The 14,644-nt window shown below is 36.3% G+C and overlaps 2 protein-coding genes and 1 pseudogene across 3 annotated transcripts in view; 1 reads left to right on the top strand and 2 right to left on the bottom strand.

Annotated features, from left to right (window-relative positions):
* The window catches only part of LOC116288503 (D(1) dopamine receptor), a 33,737-nt gene extending 27,405 nt beyond the window's left edge, over positions 1-6,332 (bottom strand). Inside the window, exons 1-2 of one of the 2 annotated variants that reach the window (XM_031695299.2) lie at positions 6,277-6,332; positions 6,137-6,197 (exon numbers count right to left, since the gene is read on the bottom strand). The gene's annotated coding sequence lies outside the window, so the exon portion shown is untranslated. Of the gene's footprint in view, positions 1-2,552; positions 2,693-6,136; positions 6,198-6,276 lie in introns of those variants that run through there. The other variant, XM_031695300.2, reaches the window with a different exon arrangement.
* Positions 1-9,749, top strand: part of LOC116288504 (angiotensin-converting enzyme) — a 43,146-nt gene extending 33,397 nt beyond the window's left edge. The window contains exons 4-6 of the mRNA XM_031695304.2: positions 8,402-8,645; positions 9,020-9,142; positions 9,343-9,749. Coding sequence (XP_031551164.1) covers positions 8,402-8,645; positions 9,020-9,142; positions 9,343-9,505 — 530 coding nt within the window. The 3' untranslated portion in view covers positions 9,506-9,749. The remainder of the gene's footprint in view (positions 1-8,401; positions 8,646-9,019; positions 9,143-9,342) is intronic.
* A 1,747-nt stretch (positions 9,750-11,496) lies between these two features.
* LOC116288523 (type I iodothyronine deiodinase pseudogene) lies at positions 11,497-12,768 on the bottom strand (annotated as a pseudogene).
* Positions 12,769-14,644: the final 1,876 nt, after the last annotated feature.

Below are 14,644 nucleotides of genomic sequence, written 5' to 3'. Positions count from 1 at the left end.
GAGAGGCTATCAGACCGAATTCGAGATTTTAGGCCAAATGCACTGGGCGTAATGTCCATTCAATTTCAGACCACGTGACCACGTTCTCTTGAGAATAAGGTTCTTTTCTTAGCTTGTAACCATATTCCGTTCATGTATCTTCTCATGCGCAACCGTTAAAGAAAGAAATGATACTCTAGAGAATGGAACGTGGTCTGAAATGTGAAAACCATTCGCCCAAATGCATTTGGTCCATTTCGAAAAAAACTATGCGAGATATATGGATTTTTCTTCGTGTTAAACTCAGTATTTCCTACAAATATTTTGCTCCCTAGTTAATACTAATAAATTTATTTATATAGCGCAAATATCCTATGCTCAAGGCGCTTTATACAATCTTAAAAAAAATTAAGATAACTATTTACAAAATCATTACAAAGTTATTAGAATATACGGTTAGACATGCACTGTATTGCTTTCAGTTGTAAGAATCATATCTCAAAACTAAGAATTAGAATTGTAGTAGTTTGTTTGAGTTTATACCTATCGAGAAAATTCTTTCCCCAGCCATTTTTTGCTCGCCTATTATTCTCAAAAAACCAATGACATAAAAATCCCGAATGCTATAATTGTCCCCGTAATTTCGAAACCGAAATCTGTAAGATCTAACCTCCAAGCTCAGAAATCCATCCGGGGACAAAATTCTGACGTAATCCAATATAGCGGCTTTTGAAAAACATTGAGATGGGGGAGAATCTAGTTAAAAATCCTTCATTATTTCATTGTTGAAGGTTTTTCTTGCTGTAAGAAGATAATACTTTAAAAAGTAATGAAGATTTCAAATAAAAATTTCCATCTATTAAAAAAACACTAGGGGTTCCCTAATGTTGAATGGTAATAAGGTAATAAGTTCGCCATCAAAAGGATAAAAAAGTTTTTGGGATTTAGAAACTTGATTGAAATCGAGAATATGATTAAACGTTTACTCAACTCGTTCACGAGTCATTGCTTCAAGTTCTCTTCGTAAAACAACATTGCATATTTGAAACTTCCATGGTGCAATGAACGACAGTGGCGGATGAAGCCGATTTTAAATGAAAGGGGGGGGATCCCGTGTATAAAATATAAATATTATTGGCTCTGGTCTGCGAAAAGGTTCTAAAAGATGTTCTTGAAATAGATCTTCAAACAGATAGAGCCGCTTATCTACAAAATTCATTAATAAGCATGTTTGTATGTTTTGATTGGCCATTTAAGGATGGAATATCTTGAAAAGCAAGCTTAACTGTAGATCTTCGGTAACTATGGTTTTCAATATTGATTTTCAATATTCAATATTGCCATGAATAGCGTATAGTATTTAAGTATATAAAATCATTATCATTATTATTTAAGCCTTCAACATTCAGTTCGTTCATGCCCCGAAAAAAAAGAAGAAAAAAACATTTTACAGGTTTTTTTAAAAACAAAATTCTACAATTTGGTTCTTCTTTTTTCTTCTCTTTTTCTTTTTTTTTTTTTTTTTTGTTTTTGTTTTTTTTTTTTGTTTTTTGTTTGTTTTTGTTTTGTTTGCTGGCGATATCTCTGAATACCTATTTTGCATTCATTTCTTTCTTGCATTATATCACTATGTATTATTTCATTAAAAAAATCTGACTAGAACGGCAGGATGAGAAAACCCATTTCGCTAAAACCCCGGTCAATTTTTCACGATCAAAAAGACACAATAGCGAGTTTTAGATTTAAGTTCACGGCAAACCTGAAACGTTAGTTCATCAGTAAAAAATTATTTTAAATGACCGAAAAAGAATCGCAAAAATGTCCAAGTAGTAGAAAAACAAAAGAGTATTTGCGCTTGGTGAGAAGGTTTGTAAAAGGTAAAGTAAAATAAAGGAAAACTATGAAAACGTGGTCACGTTTGCCGTTCATGCGGGGAGAAAAAAAAGTCAATCTAAAACTCTCTAATATTGCGTGGCCTATCCCAGAATTTCCACGGAAAAAATTCGAGTGAGAAAAGATCAAAGTGAAGTGTTATTCAATAAATATTCGATTGTTATATGGACTATAGAGCATGTAATTTGTATAACAATAATTCTTTTACGTGTTTGAAGTGTTTTTAAAGTCGAAGAGATTTATTAACTGACACACCAGAAATGTATGTCGAATATTATATAACGATTGATATTGAATTCGTAGTCGAAAAGAATATTCATTCAAATACATCCACTATTCTTGAAAGATAAAATGGGAATAGAAGCTGGTTGAAAATGTATGTAAAATCCCAGTTTTCAGTTTTCACTATCGATTTTATCGATTTTTTAAAGGAAAGCTGGTAAGAGTTGAAATTTTTGGATGCTGAAAAAATATTAGCTTGGATGTGAGAGAGCAATAGCAATATTAAAAATGGTATCAATACGACAGGTTCTTTTCGGTGGCGAAACGTTTGAAGAAAAAAAAAATCGTCTAGTCGAAAGAACTGAGTTAAAGAGAATGAATCAAAACAGCAATTTCTGCCACCCGAACTTAATTAACAATTATAACTTACGTTCAAGTTGAATATATGGTTTGCCTACCGTAAGGTTTCAGTAATTATCGTGTAGTATGGTAGTGCTCTTTTCAGCGTTCAATTGTCCAGATAATTTCAGGAAAAAATCCGTCGTAACTCCCGCACTCTTGCGTCGAGGAAGACCTCAACTCTACTGTCGAGAAGGAAGAGAAAACTACGTGTTTTGTTTAGTTATAATGTTAGTTACTGAAGTTAGAAAACACGAACCACACACACACAATTGATTTATGGAAGTATTTGGAGAATCGTAACTCATCTATGATGAAGTAAACTGCTCGAGTGCTCTTGACTCTTCCTTTTGTTTGGTGCCGTAGCACTTAGGCTGCTTCCTAGCAACGCTCTTGTCTTTCTAAGCGAGTATTTTAGTTATTAAGCTGGTTATTAAGTGGTTCAATAAGTGAACAAAATGAAATCACGGGACAAAATTCTAGCGGAGAAAAGTTACGATTAAATTTTCGAGGACAAGGAGAAGAACTAATGGTCTAAGATATTTTTTTTTCATTTTAAATTTTCCATGAAGATCCACAAGCAAGGACTAAAACGTTTTGTATTACCCAAAATGCATTTCTTTTTAGTTGATCGGCATACGATTTACTGGCGCACGCGCATTTTGCTTCATGATTTTCGTGGAACGATTTCAAGTCAACGTTCAATTAGAAAAATAAGCTGAACAACTAATAGAAATTTTATAAAGCGCTCGGTCAAATCCGAGGTCACCTTTGTCAAAGGTCAATAGTATTAATGAAACGTATATATTCCCAATGCACGGGTGTGTCAAAAAGACAGTAAATACGTTTTTGAACTCGGATGATTTCGTTATTATCAAGATGTACAAACATTGAATAAACACAGACTTAAAACTAAGTCAATAAAGTCAAAAATTATAAATATCGAATTTTAAAATGTTTTTAATGTCACAAATCAAGATTCGGGATTGTAGTAATTGGCGTAAGCTGTCGTTTTGAAATTAGAATTATAATATAGACATATAATTGTGTTTGCTGATACCGTGTGATTCGCATTGAACTCTGAACAGGTTTGATAACACCTCCTGGGCTTACTACATGAACTGGTGTTTTAAATATGGACTTGGTCTTTGCCAATGTTTTTTTTTTATTTTTTACATTTTTCATTTTCTTTCTTACATTTCTTTCCTTGCATTCTTCCTTTTTCCCTTTCGTTTCTTTCTTTCGTCTCTCTTTTTATCTCTTCTTTCTCTTCTTCTCTTCTTCTTCTTTCTTTACCTTTTGTCTTCCTTTACTTTTTTCGGAAGGGTCAGGGTAGGCCTCAACTCATGCACAATTGCGCAACATAACCCTAAAAAATATGCCAAACCTCGTACGATAACTTGAATTGATTGCCTCAAACCATTGACTTTGCTACATAAACAAGGTCGATTGATTGGTACTTAATGTCTGTCACAACTTTACTTCACTCTTAAAATGTCGTTTATTACTTGTTTCAGAATGGTATTGTTTTCGTGACAAAGCAATAATAGTTAGATATTTTATTCCAGGAATGAATTCAAAAAAAAAAAAAGGGTTGTCAAATCGATTGTAACATTCAATTGATGACACGTTCCGGGCCGATTATTGTGCATTATTTTAACTGAAATGCTGAAAAAATTTGTTGTGACGAAAGCGCGCGCGAGTTTCTTGACATTGAGTTCGACATATCAAACTTTTGGTAAAAAAATACTCCGCTTTCTAATTCACGCACACGACCCACCATTATTGTTTTGCATGATTTCAGCTGAAATGCTGAAAAAATGAGTTCTGAGGAAAGCGCGCGCGCGTTTTGTGGCGTCGAGTTCGTATCGAACTTTTGGTAAAAGTACTCGGTTTTCTGATTCGCGCTTATGATCACCTTTTCTAGCTAGCATCACGCTACGTATATAATGTCTATAATAGATTTATAGCTAGTTGGCCTTTAAGGAGGGAGAAAACTAAAGAGCTCAGACAAAAGCACTCGAGACAAAGGAGAGAGAAATGTCAAATAAACTTCAGGGTTGAACGCCGTGTGGTATTGTGTGGTTGCGGGGCTAACATGGATATACAAAAGAAATCACACTTTTTCTCGATGGAATTTGTAGCATTTCTTTTGTATTTCCATGTTAGAATCGCATTCACGACAATTTGAAGAAGGGTGCATTAGGTGGGAGGGTTGACTCAGGGCAATTGAATGAGGACAAATGATGGCGAAAGATGAGTAATAACGAAGTATGACGCTCTAAATATATATGTTGCATATATGGTATATACCAGCAAGGGAGAGTGGCGAAGAGCAGGGAAATAAATGAACAGGAAGTGGAATAATGAATTCTTGAAGAGTAGAATCTGCATGGGAGAGAGCGAATCAGGTAAAACTTAAATGGAAGAGTACGTGATGTTTTAAAAAAAAATCTAATATAAGTAATTTACCGATTTTTTATCTATCAGAATTGATCAGTACTAAATCATGTAGTTAATGCGTGATCAAATACAACCATTTTTATATCATCAATCTTGGGTTAATGTTTGGTCATGTTACCTACGAAAACCCGTCTCCTAGCAACCAATTCATCACGGTATCTAACGTTTGTTTAATGGAGAGTGAAAAATATTTCACTGCCAATGCAATTCCTTTTTCTTCATTGTCACAATAATCTTTTTTAAATGGATCAACAACAAAAACAACGGAATCAAAATTGTCAAAAAGAGAGCGAAATAGGTACAGAATATAACAATAACAGCGAAAATTGGCGCGAAAATAGCGTAGAAAAGACAAAAATTCAATTCCAAATAGAGCAAATTAAAGGTATTTCTTCGTTAACTATGCTTACAAACACAACAATTATTTTCGTATTACCTGAAAGTAATATTTAGTATTTCAAGCATTTTATAATCACTGAGCTAAACACTTTATCTATACCTGAACAACCTCTGGGCTGATCTAAGTCAGGGCACGACTAACTCACAGATTGAACCCTGAAACAACCTTTGGGCTGATCTAAGTCAGGGCACGACTAACTCACAGATTGAACCTTAAACAACCTCTGGGCTGATCTAAGTCAGGGCACGGCTAACTCACAGATCGAACCCTGAAACAACCTCTGGGCTGATCTAAGTCAGGGCACGACTAACTCGCAGATCAAACCATGAAACAACCTATATATGGTCTGATTAAAGTCAAAGCACGACTAACTCACAGTTAGGTTTTGTGTACGAGTGGAAAATCGGAAAACCCGGAAAAAAACCCTCGAATCAAGTGACAAACAACAACAAACTATGTTCTAAAGTCATGCCGAATCCAGTAATTAAACCTGAGACCCAGGAGGCGCAGAGGAGGCGATTTCTTCTCGATAAGATTGGTCGTGTATCCTGGCAGAATGTTCTTTATGTAGACTATCAATTTTAAAACGCGTTAGAATGAAATAGATTTTCAGTTTTTGAAGCTCTTCACGCAAATATGGAAAACATGACGCATATGAAAATATTGATAAAACAAAATAATTAATTATTAAAACAAAAAATTAAATAACAAAAAAAAAAAAAAAAAAAAAAAAGAAACCTTTTTCAAGAACTAAAAAATAATCTGAACACTTACACCAACCTTATTTCCTTATTTCGGTCTTCCTCTTTTTCTAGAAAATGCTTTGGTGCTTCAAAAGTTTCTGAAATAAGGCAGACTTAATGATTCAGTGATCTATGTAGAATATTTTCTTCAGATATATGGCAGCATTAAATATGTACCTTCTATCAGATGATCACAATGATATGACATTGAAACATAGTTTTGTTTTCTCTTGACCTTGGGTTGTGTGTGCATGTGATGCTTATCAAGAAGTTTGTTCAGAATATATCCATATATAAGCAGATAATAACTTATCAATATACGTAGAAACCCATCGTGTGTGGAGTAAGATATTTATGTCCCTTGCCTACGACTGGTTAAGGGGGAAGTGACACTGGTTACTAGGCAACCGACATTAGTCCATACACAAAAGTCAAATTGCCATATTTTGGTATGTTGTTATTTTCCTTGGTTACAAAATATACTGCGAGAAAGCGTGACAAAAAAGTTACAGTGCTTTTTTACCCCAAGTTTGCAAGTTTCCCCCTTAATATTGAATATAGATTATATTATACTAGATTGCCTCAAGAAGTCTACGGCTTAAAATCAACATCTCTGCTCGATAGTGATCCGAGTTTCCAATGATATATATCTATTTTCCTCTTTTTTGGAAATTATAAAGGTCAACCTAATGATTTTTAATTGGCGGATAGGCAATAGGCGAAGTGTAAGATCCTCATTGAAGACTTATAAATATATGTCAAGTACCACTTAAATGACTTTCGCTCTAAACCAATCACAAAACAAGGAAGTTTATATAAACCAATCACAATCAATGCTAAGACTGACGTAAGCCAATTGAGAGTATTTTTATGTCAAGTATTTTTTTCCTCGCTCGGCAAAACAATCTTTTTAATTTGAGAAAGTAAGCAAAGATAGAAAGTTGAGAAATAATAGAGAAATTCATGCTGTAAGACTATCAAAAAGAGAACAAGCTGAGGCACTATTTTGGTATCATACACGCGTCATTCCTCATTCGTAAAAGTAGGAAAAAATTCAGGAATTAAATATAAAAATATAATTGTAAATAAACATTGAGTGAGAATAGAAAAAGCTTTGAAAACAAATATGAAAAACAGACCATTAGAAAAAACTATAAAATAAAGGAAAATGTAGGTGAAAACCAGCCAAAGATTATCGACCATTCTGTTTACAAAAACGAGTCAGTTTAACTAGAACGTAATTATATTTGCAGCCAACTTAGTTTTACTCACTTGTGATAAAGATCATTAACCATTAGCGTTTGATAACAGCTTCCTTTTGTTTATCAAGTCCTTTCTTCCTATTTCATTATTACTACTACTGCATTATTACTCGTGAAGCGCTGACGTCCACGCCATTTATCGCAAAGCAAAGCGTCAAATGCGTCTGTCTCGATCACACAAATTGCCATCAAAATAATGGAATCAATAACTGTTATTAGGATAGTAATTATCAAATCGACAAAAGCTTCCGTTCGAGATTATTAAGAATCGTTCTTAGCGTGTCTGGATTGTCGTTTGCAGCTGCCACACTATAGGAATAGCAGACGACGGGTCGAAGTGGTTAATGACAGCTGGAGGGATTCTATTACTAAAAGGAGAAATGAAAGATATTATTCTGACATTTGCGATTTAAAATTAGCAGGAAGAATGGGATGTGCTAATAATAGTCGAAAAAAGTTATAGGTTTTTCAATGTCGAAAATAATTGCGTTCAGTTTTAGGCGCATTTACGCCTTTGTTCTTAATATCTGATTAACTAAAAACTCAAAATTGAACTCTCTTGCTTTAAAGGATTTTAAAATTTCCAAATATAAATAGCTCACGACACATCGTTAGACAGTCGTATAGGACCAGTACTAATATGAGGCATGGTCAGTCGTATAGTAGATGTATAGGGTACTTGTACCATACGATTAACATGTGACACATCGTTAGACAGTCGTATAGTACCAGTACTAATATGAGGCATGGTCAGTCGTATAGTAGAAGCATAGGGTACTTGTACCATACGATTAACATGTGACACATCGTTAGACAGTCGTATAGTACCAGTACTAATATGAGACATGGCCAGTCGTATAGTAGGTGTATAGGGTACTTGTACCATACGATTAACATGTGACACATAGTTAAACAGTCGTATAGTACCAGTACTAATATGAGACATGGTCAGTCGTATAGTAGAAGCATAGGGTACTTGTACCATACGATTGACATGCGACACTTATGGTTTAGTAAATCTTACCTTTTTCTCCTCGCAGAAATTGCAATCAATGCTTTGATGACACAAGCATTGAAGAACATTGCCATCCTTCCCTTTGCCATAACCATCGACTTCTGGCGGTGGAAAGCATTCAGCGGTGAGATCACCCCAGAAAGATACAACGACGAATGGTGGAATCTCAAACTAGAGTACCAAGGGGTTACACCACCTGCAAAGAGAACCAAGTATGACTTTGATCCTGGTGCTAACTCACACATCTGTAACAACACTCCTTATGCCAGGTAAGCAACCTACTTTTCTGTCTTTTAATTTTGGAGTCTGAATTTTCCATTTTTATAATATCGGCTCACAATGGTATATACAGCATGCTACCACCATTATTGCAATCTTAAATTATGTACGCTTTATAGCGCTAAATGTTCATGAGACGGGAAAGTATCCTCCAGACCTCCCAGATCAGTTCCCCCCATCAGAACTATGCGTTAATATTAAAACTCTGAGATCCTTGTATCTCAGCAAACCCAATACAGCACATCCTCTATCTTACTCTATTTCTTTTCTTTTAAATAATTTCTGTCTCTGGATTTAAAACTCCCGAGTCTCCCCTCCCTGATGCAATAATAGTCAACCAGGTGTCTTACCATTGGCATTCAAGGTACTTCATTGGTGCGGTCCTGCAGTTTCAATTCCATCAAGCCTTGTGTAAAGCAGCAAATCACGTGGGACCCCTTCACAAATGTTCCATCTATGGATCCAAAGAAGCGGGGGCAAAGCTAAGGTTAGTCATGGCAAGATACCGAGAAACCTTGTCACACATTTGTCACATTGCGTGACTGCTTGTCTCATACTTAGAACATATTACGTGACCTATTTTTACACTTAGTCATTTTCTTGGTAAAAGCGCGGATCAGAAAGGATCCTAGAAAATAACTACGTGTATAAAAAGAAAGCTCATTTTCTTTATTATTCAAAACACAGGGCCATGCTGGAAATGGGTAGAAGTAAACCATGGCAGGATGCTTTGGAAGTACTAACTGGTCAGCGTTTCATCGACGCAAGCGCAATAAAGTCTTACTTTCAACCATTAGAAAACTGGCTGGACAAACAACAAGCGAAAATAAAATACCCAGTGGGCTGGTAACCCTGGCGGTAAGATGATGAACTGCGCAGGCGCACTACATTGCTGCTGACCAGGGAAAGCGCAGGCGCGTAAGTGTAAAGTACTGCTGACCAGGGAAAGCGAAGGCTCTGGAGGAAGTATTTGAGAATACTTTGGATGCGAAGAACAAATATAAGGCAACTCGTGGACTAATGCTTTATGTGACTGTATTAAATTTTTTAGATTATCATTTTAATAACCTCCAGTTGCAGTTTTTTATAAGCTGTCCTGTCTTTCTTTCTTTTTTCTCTCTCTTTCTTTCTTTTTATAATTTTCAGTTATGTCCTTTAGTTATAGTTAGTTCATGTTATAGTTATTTATCTTCTTTATGTATAGTTCAATAAATGAGCAGGATTGTTTTACCAGATTTAAAACCTGGTACGATCTGCGAGTTTATTGAACGACTTCAAAAAGCCATGAATAATTAATGAGCATTTAGGGTCCTTATTCGTGACATGCTCCACAGGGAACCCGGCTATATTTATTTTTGGCTTCTTTTAGAAAAGCAACTTTGCTCTTTGTGGGTTTCCTGTGTTGTGATCGGTTTCCTTTTAAATAAGCTGTAATCAGATCTGCGAGCTGTAATCAGATCGGCGCTGTAAACTGATAGCCAATTAAATTCAAATCAATAACCGTTGGTAACGCACTCTCTAGTAAACACTGCTTACTAGAAAGTGCGTTACACACCACAGGCAACCCATGAGAAACAAAACACCAACGGTTATCGATTTGAATTTAATCGGCTATCAGTTTACAGCGCCGATCTGATTACAGCGCAGATCTGATTACAGCTTATGTAATAGGAAACCGATCACGACACAGGAAACCCACAAAGAGCAAAGTTACTTTTCTAAAAGAAGCAAAAAAATATATAGCCGGGTTCCCTGTGCATGCTCTTGTACTCTTTTGGTCCTTTATAAAGATTTCAAAATCTTTATATAAAGATATCCATGTCGAACTATTATCAGGCATAAAGATCCATGCCCGTGATGGATTTGAAGGACCTTATAAGTATAGATAAATGATCATTAATTATCCATGAATTTTTGAACATCGTTTTATATTCCACAGCTCATTAACATTCTAATGTATATTTTGAGATTCCATCAAACTGGATTTTTCTATTATGTGACGTGAGTGTGAGAGACACTTTTCATTCCCAACAACAACAATTTATTACTTTAGTTATAAATATTTACAAAATATTTCAATGAATTATAAAAAAACAAGTAAATCCCCAGCATCTATTGATTTCATTAAATAGTAACTCTGTACTGAATCGAATTCAATCACGTACACAGAGCCTTTATTTCTTACTGCGCATGCCCGACAAAACATTTTTTGTCGAGCATGCGCAGTAAGAAATAAAAGCTCTGGATACGAGTTTGAATCGAATAACACTAGCTTTCAGGATAAATCTGAATTGAGTCCTTAGTCAGCGGAATTTTTAGTCTCAAAAAATTCCTCATTCACTAGTCTGAAATAGATCAGCCCTATCACATGTCATAATATGATGTTAAAAGTGCCTGAACTCGGCAAAAAACATGCTTTGAATATATATAATATGGACGGACGAACCGAGCTCCGGCCTAAAGCACCCTAACAGTAACTGTCCGAGGACACACCAAGGGTCGTAGCCACTATGAGGAAAAAGAGGCAGTTCACATGGTAAAAAGGTCGCAAATGTCCTTCTAAACTCTGGAATCGCATTTCCGAGGGTCAGGATTTCAAAATCCCCCTCCCCATAGTTCCTTCTGCCTTCGCCAGTTGTTTGCCTTGGTAAACTGGTACGGTATGGTTACGGCCCTGACACCCATAACACATCACTGAAACTGGTACTGTTGCTAAGTGACTGGTGCCACGTGACTCTTCACAGGACTGTCAGAGTCATGCATACTCGTCGATATGATAATCTTTGAGGACAGCAGAGTGGCTCAAAGACTGAAATGGTGGTTAAATCTTCATTACTTACGATCCCCTCAGTTGGCTTCTCCAGTCATGGAAAGTAAGTCTTGAAAAACTACTCAGTTGTAGCTTGACAATTTCATCTGAATCATGGTTCATTCTTGAACCGAGTAACTAACCATTCCCTCAGCTCGTCCAGATTGTACTGGAATGGTCCAGGTCCACCCTGGTACACGAGGTTCTCATTCTGGACAACATGCAGACGTATCGGGGTAGCTCCGTAAGCGATGTTTCCAGTATCCAACATGCTGTCCAAAAGCACTGGACAACCTGGGTTGAACTTGGTTTGAAGTAATTGTGCCGCATGATAGCGATCTTCAATGGAATGATGAGTGTTGATTTGGAGATCGCTCTGCTGGATGAATAAAAAGCAGGATTTTATTCCAAGATCTAAAATGTTTTAACTAAAAATTGTTTACATTAAGAAATGATTTGTATATTCATCTATGGTTGGTTGCTTAGGTCAAGAAATGCCGAGTTAGTAATGTAGAATTCATCTAGTACCATTTGTAAAGCACTAGTCATCGAGCAAATAGCTTAGCGAAAAAGTCAAGAGGTAAAGTGAGATAAACGCCGCACAGAAAATATAGTAATTTCTAAAAACTTTAAAATTAATATTTTACGTTTGTCATGTCTTTTGGTAATAAAGTCAAAATATATCAATGTCAATCATGAAAACAAATCTACCGTATCTACGTAAAAATAGCGCAAGCAAACGGTGAATGGTCTATTTCTTGGATCGCAAGACCAAGGGTGCAAATTTAGGACAATTTTAAAGGAGGACAGTAACAGCGCAAACATCTTTATGTTTTAGAGAGGGTGGTATTTAAAAGAAAACAAAGTATTCAAGTTACCTGGAATGCCCAGCCATCAGCAGGGTGTGCTTCCTCGATGTAAACAAGTACAAAATCAGCAACATCTTCAAATTCTCTCACAATGGCACGAAATTTGCTCAGTTGGTAAGTGAAAATGGGACAAGTGCAGCTTCCAAAGTTGAGAACAAGTGGACGATTGCCTCTGGCTTGAGCAAAGAGACTTGATGGCTTGTTTTCTTTGTGGTTATTGTTGTTTTCATCGAGGACTACAACTGGAAAATCAAAAGCTTTTTCGTAAAGTTTGATTTTCTTGTTCAAGTCAATCTGAATGGCGTGAAAAAGAGTTGCAAGCATTTCCCAGCCAAACAGTGATTTCCAATAAAGTTCTGATGACATACGGATACCGGAGAGCCTGTCAAAGGTTCTTGCAATGGCACTCTTCAGCACTGGAATATCCTTAATCATCCATCCTACATGGAAAACTACCAACAGAATGGTGTAAATGAGAAAATTATAAACCGGTTTGAAGTCAAAAATCATCTTCTTCCTCTACAGCAAAAAAACGGCTTTAACTCTTTCGTGATGTGATGTGTTCAGCACTATCCAGATCTGGGCAACTGAAGACAGATGTACAAGATGTACGAGCTTTATATGCTTTTTACAGCGTGCGGTGCTATAGATGTTAGATAGGTGTTGACAACAGATTCACTCAAGTGTGTCTAATTGGTTGACCTTCAAAAACACGATCTGGACATGGCTTCCTGGACTTTGTTACCCTCGCAAGAGAACACTTTTCGAAAAACCGGAAACGCCAGGACATTCGAATCTAAAATTTCTTTTGTTTTATTATCTCTGCTTTGAATTAAATTCCTTTTCCGCTGAAAAAAATATTTCCTGACTTGCCCAGATCAAAAGGGCTTTACCGAATTGAATAAACTAAATAACATTCATTCTTTCATCATTACCGGACTAAAGCCTTTCTTTCCACTGGATAGACTTCAGATCACCATTTTATCTTTTTTGGATTTAAAAAGACTTAAACAACTCTCCAAATCGTAACGAGCGTTTCTTCGCAGTCAGAGCTGCGAGCTCATGAGAACATTTTCCTTCCTGGAACTTGGAAAGCCTTTGGAAAGATATTCGTGCATCCATAAGCCGGTCCTACAGAGTGCGAGCTTGCTGTCCTGTATTGTTCAAGGTGTAGTTCATTATAATAATATTTGTATTATTATTATTATTAACAATTCCCCTGGGATGTACAAAACATGTTTATTGATAAACAGCAGCTTTAACGGCAAACAAGGTTTTGAACAACATCTTTAATCTGGAAAATCATAGCTTGGATCTTTGCAATTGGTAGATGGTGATGTTACTGAGGTACCAAGCGCACGTGAAATGGATGGATTCCGTGGCACGTGAACCCGACAAGTTTTCAAAGGTTTTCTAATCCAAGATTGAGATCTAATGAGTTGTCAGGTTGGTGTAAGTGGTACTGGACTGCCAGCCATCCCACGCACGCCAAGAGTCTTAGCACTTGTCAGAGGAACAGTCCATGTCATCGACAAAATGAAGGCAGAAACAAACAACTTGCAATGCTTGACTATATTAACTATGATTCTAATAATCAGGATTAAAAGTGACGTTGATCCACGAGAACAATGTTTAACCGGTAAAAGAACACAAGATGAATTGTACTGTGCGTTGAGTCTTTTATGCGTAGTTTTTAATGGAGCGATTTAGTGCATGTTGTATTGAACAAGCGGCTCTATAAGTAAAACAGAAATCAAAACAAAAGAAGATGATTATCAACGGAAATCGTTGGATGTGTTAAGAGATAATGGTCATTTGGAATAGCAGATTTGGTTAGCTGCACGAAACGATATACCAAAGCTACACGTGACGACAGTGAAACAAAAACATAAAAATGGCGTTCTCAAAACGTCAGAGAGACAGACATATTTTGATTTGGATTATTGCACAGATCGTACACAAACTTGGTTCCTAACAAATATAAATGTATATAAATGTATAAATAAGTATGTGTATTAAAAAGGTACGTATACATTACTAAAGCCCGTGCTAATTGGACCACGCGATCCTCACTAGGCCCCGTTATCCAGTGGAGAAATTTATTGCATAACAGCATCGAATTATCCACTGGATAAGATTTATCCGACGGATAGCGCTATGTAGGCTTCGTACAACTACAGTGAACTCTCGTCTTGCGGACACCCCGATATTACGGACACTTGCTATTACGGACAGGAGAAAAAATCCCCGACAAAAATACTGACAAAGAAATGACCGTAAAAAATCTCTCGCTATTGCGGACGCTCGCTAT

Source organism: Actinia tenebrosa, unplaced genomic scaffold (genome assembly GCF_029948245.1).
Source record: "Actinia tenebrosa isolate PJP-AT-01 unplaced genomic scaffold, QUT_ActTen_1.0 PGA_scaffold2__45_contigs__length_23673736, whole genome shotgun sequence".
Classification (NCBI taxonomy): Eukaryota; Metazoa; Cnidaria; class Anthozoa; order Actiniaria; family Actiniidae; genus Actinia; species Actinia tenebrosa.
The sequence above is the reverse complement of the archived record's forward strand: the minus strand, read 5'-3'. Positions and strand labels throughout refer to the sequence as shown.